Raw genomic sequence first — 19,076 nt, 5'->3', positions numbered from 1 at the left:
GGGGCAGTTACTCAATATTAATCAAGATCTTTTCTGGTTATTTGTTTTCTTTCAAGGGTGGCTCCTGGGTTGGTAGTTGGAGCTGACGTCCCTGGCTCTGTGACTTGGGTACTGGCCCCTGGATGCCTTTTTTCTCAGTCCCGACTTCTTGCTGGATGCACTCAAGTTCTTTCCTCATATGGTTTTCCTCTGAACAGTCCACTCTTCTTCCTGGCTGTCTCTTCTGCTGCTAGTGTGAGACAATTTCCTTGGGGGCTTTCTTGGCTCTGGTTTTGGGATTTTATAGTATAGATGACAAGCGGAGTAGCAAATGTTGTCTAAGTCATCCTTAAAGAACGCGATCCCCGTTGGTAATGAGATGCTTCAGATGTTTTATATTATTTCATATTATGGAAGTGACCCTAGCCATGCCTAGCCCTCAAAACAGCCCAACTCAGGCTTCATAGTTGTGGTTTGGGTTGATACTTTGCATTCCAGTGTTTTCCTTTTTTGCATGAGAACTAAGGGCGTTTCCCATCTTCCCACTAACTTTCCTGTCTTTACGAGAGAATATGAAACCAGTTGAATGCTCTCTAGAATGTATTTAGATAAATGTATGTATTTACAAAAATAAACAGTCAGGCATTTGGGTAGAACCTACTTCTTGGGCAGTTTGTGAGGCCAGGATTTCTCCAAATACTGGGAGGTGGCTGGTGCTCAGTCAAGATTTTTTTTTTTTTAATAATTTTATTTATTATTTTTTAAATTTTTGGCTGTACTGGGTCTTCCTTGCTGCACGGGCTTTTCTCTAGTTGCAGAGAGCAGTAATGCATGGGTTTCTCATCGTGCTGGCTTCTTCTCTTGTTGCAGAGCACGAGAAGCTCCAGGCGAGTGGGCTTCAGTAGTTGCGGCATCTGGCCTCTAGAGCGCAGGCTCAATAGCTGTGGCACAGGGCTTGGTTGCTCCACGGTATGTGGGATCTTCCCAGACCAGGGATCGAACCCATGTCCCCTACATTGGCAGGCAGATTCTTTACCACTGAGCCACCAAGGAAGCCCTCAGTCAAGGGTTTTGTGTGAAGAAAAACAGGTTCTTCTCTTTGACTATTTCCAGCTGGGTGGGATCTATACTAAAACAGAGCCCGAAAAAAAAAAAAGACTCTAATATAATGAAGGGATATGTACCTCTCCTCTGAGTCAGCATCTTCTTTATGGGAAAAGACAGAGTAAAGGGAGTCTGCCCCATGGTTCCATCTCAGCTCTGTTTAAAATTGGACATTCATTTTCTTAAGACTCGAGTCTTCATTGTTTCTACCTCCTCCTATCAGGCAATGCTGGGCAAAATGACTCTTTGTATTCTTCTGAATACATAAGACCTGCAAGTCAACTGACCTTAGGAGTTGTCTACTAAATTAATATTGAAAAGTACTGCAGAGCAAATACGTGTTTTTATATCCTAGAAGCTGGTGAATTCACTGGATGGATAACTAGTTAATCACATGAGTTGGAAGGTTGCATTGCATCCTGTAGTTTCAATAGCTTATGAGTATACATTTGTGGCTGTTTTTGATTTTTAATAGCCGAGCTGCAAAGCTCGGGATCTTATTTCCCTAAGCAGGGATCGAACCTGTGCCCCCAGCATTGGCAGTGCACAGTCTTAACCACTGGACCACCAGGGAAGTCCCTGTGACTATTTGATTAACATTGCTGTCTGTCCCATGTGTTCCATGAGTTACCAATGCTTTGTTTTCTCACCATCATCACCTTAGCATTTATCACAGTATCTAGCACGTGCTAGTATTCAGTAAGTATTTGTTGTATGAATGAAAGCATGAAAAGAAGATTTGCTTCTCTTCATGAAGACAGATGATTAACTTACTTAGAAGACTTTTCTGTGTTTTGTCTTGAGGCTATAAACCTACTTTTCGAAAAATTTCTGGGAGACTGCAGATACAGCTGAAGGAAAAAGGTAGTTTTTAAGCAGGACAGTTATAGGGAGTGGGTCCATAGTTAAGCAAGCGAAAATGAAAAATATATGTGGAAAACACTGGGATACACACAGAGATTTCTGTTATGTTTGGAGTTAACCAGAGTAACTGACAGAAACTCCCTTTTTTAAGGGTCATGTAAAACTTGAGCCATCTTAGATCTGACAAGGGAAGATATACTACCAAGAAGTTTTTGCCCTGTGTTGGCCTTTCCTCAAGCAAAAGGACAGATTTAGATTTATGCATCTCTGATTTCCAAACTCAAGAAATCTTAGAATTAGCAAACCAAAGGCATTGTTTAGAGGTCATTTGATTAAATCTCATTTTACAGATTGACTTGGATCAATATAATTCATTCTCCATAAAATGAGGCTTTGCGAAGAATGTAATTTCCAGCTGTCTAATACATAATAAAGTTTTATCTCTTAAATTAAAAAAAAAATAGAGAGGCAGAATCTTTTGAAACTTCAATTGTAATTTATGTCTTTAAAGGCAAAAAAACCCCGCAAACATAAAAACCCTGAAAATGAAGTCTAATTGTTTTCAAAAAACATGAAAACAGATACAACATATCACCTTGGTAACATGCTCCCCTACTCCCACTGGCTGATTAAGATCAGCAGATGTAGACTACCTGCTAACCACATCTATGGAAGCCTTTGGTTTTAAAAGGCACCCAGTAACTTTGGGTTAACCCTTCAGTTTGAATATGGTGAATAGAATCCATCTGGGCACAGCCAGTTTGTTAATTTCAAGAGGCTGTGGGCGGGGCTAAAATAGAAAGAAGAGTGAAGCTGAGGAATCCTTTAATGGTTTCCAGCCCTGGAAGATGTTGATGCCTGCAAACAGGAATGGAATTCTGTGGCTTTTCCCGCAGATTTGTAAATGAGCATCCTATTTAGGGTGGGTTTTCTTCATGCTAGAGCCCCATTCTTTCTTCCATGTTCTTTTATCCCCCTCTTTGTTCATCCTTATCACTAAGGATAAGTGACCTTATCACTTCCTCCCTGGGTAGTCTGAGGGCTTTGCCCATCCGCAGAGTCTCCCAGCATGAAGTGTGATGTGAACATTGCTAAGTCGTCTCTGACTCTTTGGGGGCCCAGCAGCAATAGGAGAGCTCCTCTCTTCGTCCCACCTAATTTGGGGAAAGGAAACCCAGGTTTCCTGAAGACCTGTTAAATGCTGGTCCTCGCATATGTACCATTCCCTTAGTTGCTTCCAGCCACCTTGCCAAGTGGACCATTTTTACTGATGGAGGAACGGGGACTAAAAAGAGTAGGGATTCAAACCCATGGCTATCTGACTCCAAGCTTTGTGCCATCCAATTTTTGACTAAGCAAGATTTGGAAATGTGGAACATATTTTGAAGCAGCACTCAGAATGTAGGTGTTGGTGCACATTCTTATGTAATTTGTTTTATAATTATTTCCATAATGAAGTCAGCTAGACATCTTCTGCAAAACTTGTTGACTGTAATCTTCAAGAGTACCCACATTCCTAATAAAGTAACCCTTTGGGCAGAAGATAGTGTTTATCTGGCAGGCTTCTGCAAGCTGGACTTTTATTTTCCTGGTAGGTTTGGAGAACTCTAGCCTTCCTGAAAGATATCCCCTGAATTTCCCTTGCCAAAAGCTCCCACTTCCCCTTTGTCATCCCACAGTATTTCTCTCTCTCATCCTTAAGACTGCTTGTGTTCTATCTCTACTGCTACACAGTAAGCCTCTGAAGGGCAGGAAGAGCATTTGTCAATGAATAACAAAAGTAATGTATTTTTGTTCCCTTAGTGCTTTGAGCAGTGTTTTTTGAAACACTGTGAAGAGATCTGGGAAGAGAAAAATGAGGTTGTCATGTTAAAGACTGGTTATTTTACACTATAGAATTTAGTCATAACTCATTTCAGGATGGATTGGGCCTAGAAATCATCCAAGTACAGCCCCTCCCTGAGTAGATTAGCAAATGGAGGACTGAATCAATTAAGGTCTTATAGTTACTTGCTTGGTGGCTCCAAGTTGGCACTTGCATCTCAAAAATGGTCCAAAATAAGCCTTTTATTATTGGCTTCATGTGCCGTAGATGCAAAAATCAAAGTCTCAGCATTGCCAGGACCCATGAAAATATACTTAAGAGCTACTTTGCCAATTCTAATTTTCAACTTCCACCTCTTATGGTTGCCAGAGAATTATTTTAGAGAACTTTTTTTTCTTTCTAGTTTAATATATTGGCTTTCAGTAGTGGCTAAAATCATTGTATTGTCTACCTAGGAACTACCTAGGAACTTAGATCTTCGTGTGGTTAACAGTGACTCTGGAATCTGACCTGGGTCCACATTTCAGCTTCTCACCTTATTGACTGTATGACCTTGAGCAAGTTACTAAACTCTGTGGGGCTCTGTTTTCTCATCTGGCAGTTGAGATTGAGAAACAGTAGTTAACTACCTCATAGAACTGTTAAATTCTCTAGTTCATTCATGTTTAAGGCTTTTCTGGAACCTTGATCAATAAATGCTAGCCGTTATATAGTGGTAGAATGCCACATAGCTCGAACCACCTTTATCCAGGCATCATTTTTCCTTTTATTGATAAAGGGAGTGTTTACTGAAATTCACCTTGAGATTTCATAGTCAAGACAAGGGTGTGTGTTTGTCGCTCAGTCACGTCTGACTCTTTTTGATCCCACCAGGCTCCTGTATCCATGGAATTCTCCAGGTAAGACTACTGGAGTGGGTAGCCATTCCCTTCCCCAAGGGATCTTCCTGACCCAGGGATCAAACCTAGGTCTCCTGCATTGCAGGCATATTCTTTACCGATTGAGCCACCAGGGAAGCCCAGTAAAGACAAGATTGGAGATAAAATTTCTATGGGATCTGGAAGGTTGGGATGTGTTGGAAGCTATAAGATCCTCCCAGATAGAGGAAATATCATAATATGAATAAAGTCTGATGAGGAGAAACCGGGGCTCTCCCAGGAACTGTAAGTAATTCCATTTAACTGCAGTGGAAGGTCCTCCTCTGGGAGGAGTGGGAGATTTGACGGGAATAGAGATTTGATATCAGCCTACAGAAGCTCCTGAGAAGGCAGAATAAGAAGTTTGGATTGAGGGCCTTTGAGTACCAAGATCCCTTTGGCAGCCAAGTAGAGTGAGGGAGGGAGGATTAGAGGGAGTGGGATGCGGTTGGAAGGCTGCTGAATTAGTGAGAATAAATACAAGGAGGGTACAGCATTAATAACACTTTGAAATGAATGAGACGTGTGGGTCTCAAGCACAAATTAGTGCCATTAAGAGAAGTAGGAAACCCTGGAGTAGGGGTGGGTTTGCAATCAAGGCGATGATTTCAAGTTCGGTGAACAATTTAAGGTATAAGTAGGACAACCTGGGAGAACTGGCCCTGGGTTAGAAATTCAGAACTGGAATGCAGACAGAGCTCAGTACCAGACAGAAAATTCTGAGAGTCGTTGCTAATATATGATAGCAGTAAAGACAGGAGAGTATCTGAGATTCCCCGTGATCATATCTAGACTCGAGCTCCACACACATTCTTTGGGTCGAGACAGCTAAGGCATAAAGCTACAGGCGTGGTACTGTGAGGTGCAGAGTGTAGGAATTCATTTCACCTGCTCTGTGTGAGTTAAATAGACTCCCCTCACATATCCTGCAGTGATTTTAGTGTGAAAGCCTGTTCGTGAACCAAAGGAGGAGCCTCCCATTTCCCACTGCCCCATCACCACCGCTGGGCAACAGCCCTCAGGATTCCTTTAATGCTGGGTAGTCCTCTAATGGACTTTTGAAGTGGCATTATAAAATGTACATATTTTATATGACAAAGAAGACAGAGACATTGAAGACATAAATTCAAAGTAAAAAAAAAATTTTAAGACCAAACTGTTTTATAACCTTTCATTTTGTATGTGGTTTTCAGTGGGTATAAAAATACTCAGTGGGTGTGTGGGTGGTTTCTCGTGTTTTGGAAATGGTGAGAATATGAGATGCTGAGCATTGGGTTCTGGGATGAGAGCTATAATTACTAACTCTGATTCTTTCCCCGGATTGGCTCCTGGGTGAATATCTGAATCTAAAAACCCAACAACCGTCCAGAATCCAGAGCAATAAACCACTCTTTCCTCCCCCACCCCAGAAATTAAGAGAATTATTGTGGCAAAAAAGGAGAGGGGCTGTCGGGCGGTCGTTCTTCCTTGCCTGGCCTCCTTTCCTGCTGCTCGTGGACTGCTGAAGGCCGGGATGCGTCAGGAGAGAGGCTGGTGTGATGGTGTCTCCTCGCCGGCTACGCGGCAGCCTGTGCACATCTGTGGTGGAAAGAGTTCTAAATATAACCCAGACTCATTTCACATCTCCTCCTTCAGTCTTGGCGGATGTGGTAAACACCCTAAAAATACCTGCTGCCTGAACCTTTGAGGTATCTGAAGAGGAAAGGGCAGGTGGTAGCCTTGGGGCCTCGAGGTGGTGCTGGGAGGCCTGGCCAGCCAGCAGAGCGGCTGCCCCCGGGGGCCGCTCCCCAAGCTGTTGGGTGCGCTGTCGGCCAGGCCATCCTGCTCAAGGCTAAGAGCCCACTCTTGAGTCTCATATTCACTGTTGGCAGGTCTCAAGGAGGCTATTCATAGCCTCGGCATCTGTTCTCTGCACCAGTGACCTCAAACCTGCAGCTGCCACCATGGTATTCGGGGGGGTGGTGGTGTTTTCCAACCTTACTTCACAGAATCAGAATTTTAGCGCTAGCAAGGCCCTCAGACGTCATTTTGTCCATAAAGACATTGCACTAAAATCCCAACATTTAGGGAGTCACGTTTCTCCATCTCTTTAGTAATTGAAGTGATTTGGAAATGGAGTTTCAGCCTTTGAGTATTCAAAGACATCACTCTCATTATTATCTAACACATATAGGAGGATAACGAAGGCCCGTCTTTTAAAAACTATGGACCAGTTGATTCTGTGCAAGGCTTTTGCTTCTTTATTTAAAAATGGAGCTCTGAGGCTTATTTTCTTACCCCCAATTCAGTGTCTTGAAAAACTCATTGGCAACATAGGCAGACACCAGGAAGACTTTTAATAACTAGTTTCTGGAATCCCATACTGTTAACTGTGGTTCTTAATTGAAGGGCCATAAGTAGCCTCTGTTTTCCTGGGAAGAAAGGGTTTTACAAATGATCTCCAATACCTACAGAATGCATTCAGCATTGTGGAGGAAGTTAGCACCATATAATAATACAGCCTAAGTCATCCAGCTTTTAAAATATGATAACTACCCTAGCCCCATTCTCTTTCAGCAGACTCTTGAGCAGGCGTGGGGACTGCAGAGCCTGTTGGGGAGAGCAAGGAGGCCCCACAAAGCCTGTCCAGTTCATCCTAGAGAACGAACCAAGCCCTGTGTTGCGCCATTTTAAATAAGTTCAATATGGTGGTTACAGAATTTCTGCATAGTAACGGGAATGCATCCTCCACTATGAGCTTCTGAAAGCTGCTTCCGGTGTCTAGAAGAGAGTCCTTAATTTTTTCCCTCTGGGTTGAAAAGTTTTCTTGAGTGCTTGAGGCTGTCAAAAGGGCTGGAGTTTTAGTGTCACTTAGAGCGTGTCGGTATCAGCCACCTCTGGAAAGCGTATTTCCCCTGAAGCGATGCACCTGTAACCATACCTGAGCTGCCTGGGAGGGAGATGGTGTACTTTGGGAGTCGGTGTGATTTTGTGGAAGGAGCCTGGCTCTAGAGTTGGTCGCTTCAGTTGTGTAGAAGCCAGGGAGGGGGTGGGCGCAGAGGGGTCGCCGTTTTCCCTGTGTGCCCAGAAGAGAGGACGGGAGAGGGAGGGGGACCCAGGTAGTGTCGTCATGGGTTCTCCAACGTTTCCCCTCTGACATTCCAGAATGAAGAGCTTCGAAACTTATCCCTTTCTGGCCATGTTGGATTTGACAGTCTCCCCGACCAGCTGGTCAACAAATCAACTTCTCAAGGATTCTGTTTCAACATCCTTTGTGTTGGTAAGTGACTCATCGCTTGCTGCTGAGCAACGAGTCTGACTCTTGGGTGTTGGCAGGTGACTGTCAGAGGGGCATGTTTCAGGAAATAAGGGGAATGATATTTTTACTCTCTTATTATCTGTAAAGCAAGACAATAATATCTCCATTCCACGTATGTCGCACAGTTCTTAGGTTGGCCAAGAAGTTCATCCTGAACAAACTTTTTGGCCAACCCAAAGATAAAGACATATTCAGATAAAATGCTTTGTAAGTTTCATGGTGTTACTCAAATTGTTATCTTTATTTATGTCACATAGTCGAGCAATGATCAGTTTAATATTGCTGTTGAATCACTTATTTTAATTTTTCATAGAGGAGGGACTTAGACCCTAACTAGACAATGAGTACTCAGTCATGTCCAACTTTTTACACCCCCATGGACTGTAACCCACTTGGCTCCTCTGTCCATGGAATTTTCCAGGCAAGAATACTGGAGTGGATTGTCATTTCCTTCTCCAGGAGATCTTCCCGACCCAGAGACTGAACCCACATCTCTTGTGTCTCCTTCATTGGCAGGTGAATTCTTTACCACTGAGCCTCCTGGGAAGCCCATAACTAGACTGTAGGAAGTTGAAAGAAGGAACTGAGATACACATACACAGAAAGATCGTTCAAAAGCATTTTAAAAATGTGTTTCCAGGGTTTCTGAATGTGGTGCAGTAGTAATCTCCATTGAAATCTTTTTAAAGATAAGCTTCTGCCTACAGTGAGTAAAATCTGCAATTACTTTAACCACTTTGATAAACTTGAAAATTTTGCTTTTAGAGTAAAAGACAATCTTAAATCCTATTTTATACTTGAAATAAATTTTCCACCTGAATTATTGAATTAACCTTTAGTCTTTCAATTGGAATCTGAAATTGATGTCTGTTTATTCCTGGTAGATAAATGGGAAGAGGCCAAAGGGATCTGACTTATGTGTTTGCATCTCCAGTATGTTTTATTCATAGCCTTTAAATGTGATGTATTGGCCTATGTTTCTGGTCTCGGTATTTTTCTTCTTTAGCCTTTTTTTTTTTAAACCAAGAGGAGGAAGGTACAAAAGAAGGTGGAGAAAAAGAGGAAAGTAGAAATAGGACTCTCCTGTTGTTTGGAAGCAGACGTGTCCCTGAAATAGATCATGGCCTTTCCTTCAGCCTCCCTGTCACTCTTGATGCAGGACCAGACTGCCCAGCAGTGAAGTGGTTCATACTACACTGTTTCATGGCCATTGTCCTCTGGGCATAGACTTCAAGACAAACTAAAAAGAATTCTGCCCGTAGCCAATATATATTCTGTATGTCTCCTCCCTATAAGCTTGGCAGAATGTACCTGACTTACTTCTCTTGTCTAAGTAAAATGAAGTGAATTTAGCAGAGAAAGGTGTAGTGTTCAATGGAAGTCAGTTGTTGAGAGGAAGGGGTAGATATTTTCCTTTCTGAAAATCTTCGAGAGGAGCATGTTGAATGTGGCTTCTGCATGGGCGTTGAAAGCCACCCGCCAACCTGCCCACCAGCCAGCTCGCTGTGTGGCGTTCTGTCTCCAGCACCGGAGGGGAACACGAGCAGAGCCGCCAGCTCTCCTTTTTTGTGTTTTCCCCACATTAAAATTCAGCAGGGGACCCCCTGGAATGGCAGCTTGCTTTACAGAGTGGCATAAATGAGTTGTCTTTTCTCTTCTGCTAAATGCTCATTGCTGAGCAGAGCGATTCTTCATTAGCATAGTGATTTGTTGGCAATTTGTTGATTTTTCTATTGAAAAGTATGCTAAATTGTAGGCCAATTACTATTCCGGCTTCTCTTGTCTGTCTCCCCCAGCCCTGCCTTCAAAATCAGTTTCCAGAATGCATTTGAGAGTTATGGTCCAGCCCCTGCTGTCTGGTCCAGCGGAACCAGACTGGGGGGATCTGGTTTGACCTGGGGTGTGGCGTGCAAGTGTTAGCTCCTTGGCTGACCATTGTGTTACTAGCGCAGTTAATGATACTCGTTGGAATTCCGCACAAGTGACATCCGTGCTGTGCTGTTGCCTTTGGGAAGCAGCTGGTATTCTGATTCTCCTGGGTGGGTGGTGACTCCTGAGATTCTGAGGTTTTTACTCTGGTTCCATTCTTGGTTGTTGTTTAGTCACTAAGTTGGGTCAGACTCTTTTTGAGACCCCTTGGACTCCATTCTTAACCACGTTAATTTATTTATTTATTTTTATTATTATTATTTTTTTTCTTAACCACGTTTAAAATTAGTTTTTCATTTACTTAATATTATGAGTGCTAAATTGCTTCAGTCGTGTCTGACTCTTTGAGACCCCATGGACTGTGTAGCCTGCCAGGCTTCTCTGTCCATGGGATTCTCCAGGCAAGAATACTGGAGTGGGTTGCCATGTCCTCCTCCAGAAGATCCTCCCAACCCAGGAATCGAACCCACATCTTTTATGTCTTCTGCATTGGCAGGCGGGTTCTTTACCCCTAGCACCATCTTGGAAGTCCATTATAATGCATGTGTGTGTGTTAGTCACTCAGTTGTGTCCAACTCTATGAGACTCCTTGGACTGTAGCCCACCAGGCTTCTCTATCCATGGGATTCTCCAGGCAAGAATACTGGAGTGGGTTGCCATGCCCTCCTCCAGGGGATCTTCCCCACCAGGGATTGAACCTGGGCCTCCTGCATTGCAGGTGGACTCTTTACCATCTGAGCCACAAGGGATGCCCTAATATAATGCATATTTCTAGTTAAAAATTTATAAAATATCCCTGCTTTTCCCCTCCCACCCTCATTTTCATTCCACAGAGAGAAAACTGTAGAATCCTTCTAGAAACTTCCTACACTTGGAAGTTATTTTCAGAGGCTGAAAACAACACCAGTTATTATTTTACAGCTTTTTCATGAGTTAATTTTTAAAAATTAATTTTTATTGGAGTATAGTTACTTTACAATGTTATTAGTTTCTACTGTACCCCAAAGTGAATCAGCCACAGGTATACATGTATCCAGTTTTTCTTGGAGTTCCTTCCCATTTAGGTCACCACAGAGCGTTGAGCATGTCAGTTTTGTTGAAGGCCAACATGTGTCTCGCAGGGCTAAAATCAAGGCCTCTGCAAGGCGGTTCTCCTTTCTGGAACTCAAGGGGTGAAGACACTTCCTTTTTTCCCTTCTGCTAGAAGGCTGCCCACATTCCTTGACGCTTGGACCCTTTCCTCCATCCTCAAAGCCAGCAGTGTTGCACCTCTCTCTGACTGGTCTTGGATTAGGAAATTTTCCACAGAGAATTGCAGAAATCTAGTTTAAACTGAGTTAAGGCTCTTCCTCAACCCCAGAACACACTGCAAAGGTCCTATACCGAGTTGCGTAATTAAGAACAGCCTGGTCTAGGAATTCAAAGAGCATTTCCAGGGCTCCGTCTCCGGTTTCCGATCCTGCTCGCTTCTGCGCGGCTTTTACCGTGTTTGGGCTTTTTCTTCACTGAGGTGGTATGGCTGCCGGCAGTGTCGCCAGCTCAGCAACCCCAGAGGGAAGAAGAAGCCATCCCTGCCACGGCTGCTTCAATAGTCATGGGATTGTCTGATCCACCAGGCCTGAGTCATCCACCCACCCGGGGTGGGAGATGGGGTTTATCTACCCTGCAACACACCAGGGTCCCCTAGGAGGGGAGACGTGGGCAGAAGGGAGTCTTAGCACGGGAGAGACACACACTGGGCAGATATAAACAGGTCTCTCAAGATTGTATAAGTGCTGTTTTGTTTTGGTTTTATACAAATGAGATCATGCTGTTCTGTTTTTCGCATTTTCCTTTTTTTTACTTCATGGTAAGTCCTTCCCCTCCTTCTCTGCCCATATATCTAGCAATCCAGGTTCTTTTGCACAGCACTTTCCCTTTGGTTGGAACGAGCATTAGTTCTTTGAGAAACAGGGGGTGTCAGCATTAAGTTAAATGTACTTATCCTCAGAGGATAAGACACATCAAATCCCTTCACACATACTTTACAGCAAAATATCTGTAGAAGAAAACAGTTCTCAGTGTCAATTAATGCTCCATTTTTAAAGTAAGAGTCTACGGAAAGCATTCTAGTTGATCCAAATGTTTTGACAGCCACTTAGAGAAGTGGGTGTCATATTTAACTTGAGTATCCATGCTACTTTCTCTTCTCCTTGTTATCCTACTATGCATTTATGTGTTTTACACGGCAGGCGCACCCATGGTGTTTATAGCATCATTATTTTGGGTGAAAGATATGGAAGGAAATTAAAGACTGAAAAAAAAAAAAGAGTTATGATCCTAGTGAGGACGCTGTTTTTCTAAAAGGTCTTAGAATGGTAAGTTTGTTTTGTGGCAGAGCCTACAGGTTGCAAAGAGAGAGGAAACAAACCAGGACAGAAATTAATCCTGGTGTGCACCTAGTTTAGTTTTAGAGACACTGAATTAAATTCTGTTAGAGCCTATCTTCTCTCAGTCCTGGAGAAAAATGTAATAGAGAGCAGGAGAGTAGTGTTCACTTAACTGGGAAGAGAATTTTTTTTTTTGGCTGCACCAGCTCTTCGTGGGTTTCTCTCCTTGCGGTGAGTGGGGGCTGCTCATTGTGGTGGCTTCTTTAGTTGTGGAGCACAGCCTCTAGGATGTGCGGGCTCAGTAGTTGCTGCGAATGCACTTCGTGGACTCTTCCTGACCAAGGATCAAACCCATGTTCCCTGCATCGGCAGGCAGATTCTCAACCACCGAAGTCTGGAAGAGGATTCTTGATGCTAAATCGGGTATCAGATAGCCGAGGGTTCATAGTTCCCTTACCCTCCATCTTGCCTGTAACACACCAGTTCATCCCCCAAACTATACTTCAGTTTCCATAAAGCCTTTGTTCCTTAAACTTTTGTTAATTGGCTATACCCCAATACAAAATAAATTGTGGTAGGTGAACAGCAAAAGGACTCAGCGGTACATATACTTGTGTCCATTCTCCTCCAACACCCCTCCCATCTAGGCTGGCAGGTAACATTGAGTAGAGTTCCATGTGCCATACAATGGGTACAACCTTGCTGGTTATCTGTTTTGAATATAGCAGTGTGTACATGACCTTCCCAAACTCCCTAACTCTCCCTTCCCCCCACCCTCCCGCAACCATAAGTTGGTTTTCTAAGACTGTGAGTCTCTTTCTGATTTGTAACTAAGTTCATTTGTATCATTTCTTTTTAGATTCCACATATAAGGGATGTCATACACTATTTCTCCTCTGTCTGACTTCACCCAGTATGACACTGTGTGTGTCCATCCGTGCTGCTGCAAATGGCGTTATTAAATAAACTTTGCTTTCTTATCCACACTGCATTTCTAAATTAGTACCCAGCCTTTTTTCACAATTCAAGATTTATTGATCGTTGTCATTCTCTTTCCAAAATGACACCAGCTCTGTGACAAACTACACCATTGATCCTGCTGTTTGTGGTTCTTTGTGCATCTACACAGAGGGATAAAATACTGGGACATCCCGGCTTTTGAAGAGCAACCAGTTCAATAGTAGGGTCAAAATAAATTAATAACACATTTTGAGAGTAGAATTTTTTAAAAAATTTCACTGATCGTTTTGAGAGAATGGCAGAAGAGAAATAGCAAGCAGACGAGTTTAAGATCATTTTAGCTAAGGCAACAGTGTCATCATTAGCTGTGGAATTTTGCAATCAGATCTTAAACATTTTTATCCCAGCTTGCTTTTCCAGGAAAGGCTGTAAGTGGTGTAAGGGTGGAATGAATAAATAAATAAATAAAGATAAAATTAACCCCAGAAAACAAAGTGAAGGTTGGAGTCAGAGCTCAAAGCCGTTAGATCTGCCTGTAGCAGTTGATTCTCTCAGGAACCTCTTAGCCAGTGTGGTCAGAGCATGGGGGTCCCATTCAGTCAATGGATATTTGTTAAACACATATTATGTGCCAAACACAAGTTAAACGTTTAATGAGGACAGACTTATAGGAACTATAAAGTAAAAACAAAAGAGTTGCTCAGATGAAACACAATTTACCTGGAAAAATCTCTCTTGTAAATTTTCAGAAAAGACATATGTGGCTGTCCCTCCATTTAAACCTGGGTTCCTGAGCTTCCCCCACTTGGGGATCATTGAGCCATGCAATGCTGAGGGTCACATGCAGGTCTTCCAAGTCCCTGGTGGTATTAGCCAAAGCGTGCTTCATCAAACGGGATTCTATGAGGAGTTAAAATAACACAACATAACTCTGATTTTCTGGCTCCATCCAAGAATAAAACTTCGACTGTTTAGAGGAGACAGACAGACCTTCATTCACAGCTATTTGAGTAGGTATAATAATAATTATCCAAGTAGCCAGTTTTGGCAGTCAGAGTAAAAATGCTGCATCACCGATCAACTATTTGCTCAGTTTACAATTAATTACCTTCTAATTAATAATACTGCTCTGTGCTCTTTTTGTTTTCCTTCGTTTTCTTTTTAAACAGTGTCCAGCTTAGAGCTTTTAAACAGTGTCCAGCTTAGAGCTTGATTGGAGAAGGAAATGGCAACCCACTCCAGTGTTCTTGCCTGGAGAATCCCAGGGATGGGGGAGCCTGGTGGGCTGCCGTCTATGGGGTCGCACAGAGTCGGACACGACTGAAGCGACTTAGCAGCGGCAGCAGCTTAGAACTTGAGATTTATGTAAGCCTGAGAACACAAGGGAAGAGGCAGACCTGCTTTCCACTGTGCTGTGGGTGTCCAGCTCCCCAGCACTGGCAGGAGCAGGAGAAACAGAAGCCCCAGACAGCCCTTCAATAGTAAGTGTCTCATCACTCTAACAACTGTTTGGGCAGGTGAACTTATCACAGAATAAACAACAGACTCAGAAAAATCTACCAAAGTGGCAAGTCTCCAGTATAAGTGATCACTATGACCACTTTTCAGTTACTTTTTATGGAAGCCAGGGGTTCTGAGATGTTGCAGAGTTGCTGTTAGTCATTAATTGTCTCGAAATATTGTTGCAGTTGTTGGGTTTGAGTTGGAACCTATGCCAGGTAGGCTTTCAGTTAACTCAATTCAAAAGAAGCCTTTTTGCTCTTGCGTGTCCTCAAAAGTATGGAAAGTGCCTTCTTTTCTGAGGCTCGAGATTGACCTCAGCAACGAACGCATTGAAAAGCTCTCCTAGTTCTCTAGAATTCCTTTTATTCCCCAAACTGTCATTTCTTCGTGAAATACTTTTGGTGAATTGCACTGCTGCTAGGGGAGCGGTGTCTAATTAGGGCTCTTAAAAGCACAGAGCATAGAAATGGAAAGCTAAGCACTCTGAAATTTAGAGGAACAGTGGTTTTTCCAACCCATTGGTTAACCCTGTGCTATATAAGTAGGGCCGGGAATGCTAATGGTTCATAATGTCCACCTTAATGCAAATAATAATTAAAATTATGTTGCCTTAAAAAAAAAGCGTCATATTCTTGATTCACATATGCTTAACTAATTCTCAACTTAGTAAATGGTATTATCAGTGCCGTCCAGGTAACCTAGAATTCTTGCCATGTAAATTGTAGTCTTTATTGCTGTTCTGAGGGAAAGAGATGGAAGTAAGATGGGTCACTTTTCCACTGTGAGAACCTTGACCTTATAGAGGAAATTTTATAAAGTAGCTCTGCTCTTCTTCCTTGGTCTTTACTCTGGGCTTCCCTTGTGGCTCAGCTGGTTAAGAAAATGCCCGCAATGCGGGAGACCTGGATTCAATCCCTGGGTGGGGAAGATCCCCTGGAGAAGGGAAAGGCTACCCACTCCAGTAAATTCTGGAAAGAAGTTTGCTGTATCGAGAAAGATGTACTTAACTTAAAATGACTGGCGTACCTTAAATACTGAATTGCTGTCCAGATGGTCTGTATCTTATGAGTGAAAACCCTGTTTTGTTTCTGTATCCATTACTTTGTAACTTTATTTTGCTCGAGAGTTATTTTGTTAAGTTACCAGTCATGGGTATGAGCTTGTTGAGCATTAGGAAACAGAGCCTACTTTTGATTATTTTTATTGTTGGGTCTTTTTGGTTAGAATATTAAGGAAAGTAAGGAAGATAGGAAACAGTCTCAACTGCTACACAGCCAGACTGCATGGAGATTCTGAACAACATTCAGGATATTACAGATATTCAAGAAGTTTCAGTTGCTATTGTTATTTGCCATTTTATCCCCACCACCTATGTTTGTTACATAGTAAATACAGAAGTATTATAAATGAATGAATTTCAGATACTAACGTCTACTGTATCTGTCTGCTCTCTTTCTTCTGTGTGCCTGGCTAATGGTCTGTCAACAACATGTCTTCTGTTTATTTATAGCCTTCATGGCATCTGCTTATTCACTTCTCTCAGTATATCTTTTCTTTCTCGTGCCATCATGCTGTGTGCAGATTCAAAGTCCCAAAGAGACAAGTGTGATTAGATACACAGATCACTGTTCAATATGGAGCATTCTCACAGCATAATAATTGCACATCCATGGGTGCAGCTCTGGGGGTGCCCCAGGGGGCAACAGCGGGGTAGCACTGGTCCAGTTATCTGTGGTCATTAGCAAGGTCCAAGGAATAAACTATGGTCTTGCTTGTGAGATTAAGGTGGTTATGGCAGACATGTAAATACCATTCCCATAACAGTAAATCAGAGTCTGCTTGGTATTCAGTCATGTTCCAGATCAGATTCTAAGCTATGGGAGCGTACCATATCCAGTCAGTTCACTGTTGTATTTCCAACACTTGGCACAAAGCTGGAAAAGATACTGGCTGAATGAAGACGGATGAAGGAGGAAGTTCTTTGATCTTAGGTGTATCAGGTCCAATGGGTAAAGCTGAAGAGTCAGGCAAATGTTCTTGACCAACTTTTATCCTACAAATGAATCATGGTAGTCAGTGGCAAACCACAGAAGGCTTCTAATTAGAGAAAGCTCAGTTACAGAGAGATTCCGTTCTGCTTCATTTTTGTACTATGTTGGAAAGCAATGAGTAATACAGAACTTCTAATTAGTAAGTGGATTTTGTCTTTTCAATGGGAAAGTTGCCCTAAGGCTGCCAATCCCAGAGCTCTTTTTTTTCTCCCATGGAATTGTCACCATCCTAAAAGGCATTACAGCAACCCTTCAGAAGAGAGATACTGTCCCTAGGAACATCATGGGATTGAGATTTGTTGAAAGGGCTACAGTATACTGGTATGTTTAAATTGAGCTGAAAATCTAATTGGGGAAATTTTCCAAATTTTGTTTTTAAAAATGCATTCCTGTAGATAATGTTTCTTGACTTCTACCATCATACACTCAACCACGGTCACAGAAGTGGGTGGGTTCTTTCTCTTTGCCAACTATTTTTGACTCAAGAATTAGTATTAAGAGAAAGTTTTTCTTGGTTTTATTTTAAAGATCAGGTTAAAGTTCTCCATGGCTCTACATTTGGGTCTTACGATTTGATTGCTTTCGTATAATACCTGCCACTCTGATTTGCATATATTAGAGGCTCAGTGAAACCTGATGACCTGAACTATAATGTGAACCAGTAAGGCCATCTTTGCAGGTCATTTAACATCATTCAATTTCATTGTCACAAACATCAGCCTGAATACCAGGACATCTAACAAATGCTTGCCATCTACTGAATAGAGAAGTACAAATGGAGATAATATAAAGGATTCTCACAGATTCATAGCCACACCTGAAAATATTAGGCAGTCAGTTTTCTCTGTAACAGTGTCAGAATTGGTTGAATGTAGGTGTTAGAACCACACAAACCCGAGATAGAAACCTGGGTTTGCCATTTAACAATATGACTTTAGACAACTTACTTAAACCTTATCTAAGCCTTAATGGCTCATCTGTAAAAGGGAGGAAGCAGTAGCACTTATTCCACAGGAATTAGTACTAGGGTTTAATGAGACAGTACATCGGAAGCTCTTGTCAGAGGACCTGGTACAAAGTAAGTGCTCAGCAATTGTAGCTGGGTTTGTTATTTTTGTTGTTATTTGTTAAGAGTGTTGTTTTGAAAAAATGTAATTCTTTCCCACAACATTAGATGGTATCAAATAAGTCAATATAAATGCAATCAGTCTCTTACATTTTCCTAGTAACAGAAACTCAGCAATATAGATTTTTTTTTAAAGTACTATATTGATAGTTTTACATGCCAACATTTAGGTTAGGAAGAGCTACAGTTTATGTCTTTGAAATGACCACAAACGGACCACAGGCAAGCTTTTTACGTTCTGTTTCTCTATTCAGAGGTAAAAAAGAGCATTTTGATCTATAACTTCAAGATCTTCTCTGCTGAGTGGTTTTTGAAATCCATTAAGCCTTTTCTAGGGAGGTATTCCATAGATCATACATGGAAAGAGTTATTTTTTTGTGGTGGGATATGTGGTGAGACTGACTTTTCAAAAATTTTTACTAACATAATGATTTTTAAAAAAAGAAAAAAACACTCCTGATGATGTCAACTGATGTCTCAGAGGCATTGACACCTTCTTTGATTTCTCTCTTGTGGTCATGCAGGCGAGACGGGCATCGGCAAATCCACGTTAATGGACACTTTATTCAACACCAAATTTGAAAGTGATCCAGCAACTCACAATGAACCAGGTGTCCGGTTAAAAGCCAGAAGTTATGAGCTTCAGGAAAGCAATGTGCGGCTGAAGTTAACCATCGTTGACACTGTGGGATTTGGAGATCAGATCAATAAAGATGACAGGTACATCTTGGGATTTTGTGGGGATGTAAATGAATGAGGAGGTAACAATACTCATCCTGGGTAAATGCAAAGACTAAATGTTTGCTCATTGTGGAGCTTGGACTCCTGTCACCTACAAGAGAAGACATTCTTGTCCTCTGATAAATTTTCTTAGAATGTTCTTGAGGTCGGAATCAACTGATGTAATTGATTCCAGCTAGTGTGAGCAGAAAAGGGATTTGGTAGAAGGAATAAGCTAGCTTATAATATTTTCCTGGAACAGTCATGGAACCAGGTTTGGGGGCTTTCCCACCTAGAAAAGCAATCTAGAAAAACATCTAGGGTTAATGGAACTCCTGCCACAAATTACCTTATATATTACAAAGTATCTATATATTTGGTACCTGTCATGCTGGGGACAGGCCTCTAGAACCTCCACTGAATCTGTCCCT

General features: G+C 42.1%; 1 protein-coding gene across 3 annotated transcripts in view; it reads left to right on the top strand.

The window, feature by feature from the left end:
* SEPTIN11 (septin 11) overlaps window positions 1-19,076 on the top strand; it is a 93,628-nt gene that overhangs the window by 39,298 nt on the left and 35,254 nt on the right. For all 3 annotated transcript variants that reach the window (XM_043906407.1, XM_043906406.1, XM_043906405.1), the window contains exons 2-3: window positions 7,834-7,948; window positions 18,450-18,645. In XM_043906407.1, coding sequence (XP_043762342.1) covers window positions 7,834-7,948; window positions 18,450-18,645 — 311 coding nt within the window. The remainder of the gene's footprint in view (window positions 1-7,833; window positions 7,949-18,449; window positions 18,646-19,076) is intronic.

This window comes from Cervus elaphus, chromosome 6, assembly GCF_910594005.1.
Source record: "Cervus elaphus chromosome 6, mCerEla1.1, whole genome shotgun sequence".
In the NCBI taxonomy this organism is placed as follows: domain Eukaryota; kingdom Metazoa; phylum Chordata; class Mammalia; order Artiodactyla; family Cervidae; genus Cervus; species Cervus elaphus.
This window is presented reverse-complemented; position numbering and strand designations above follow the sequence as displayed.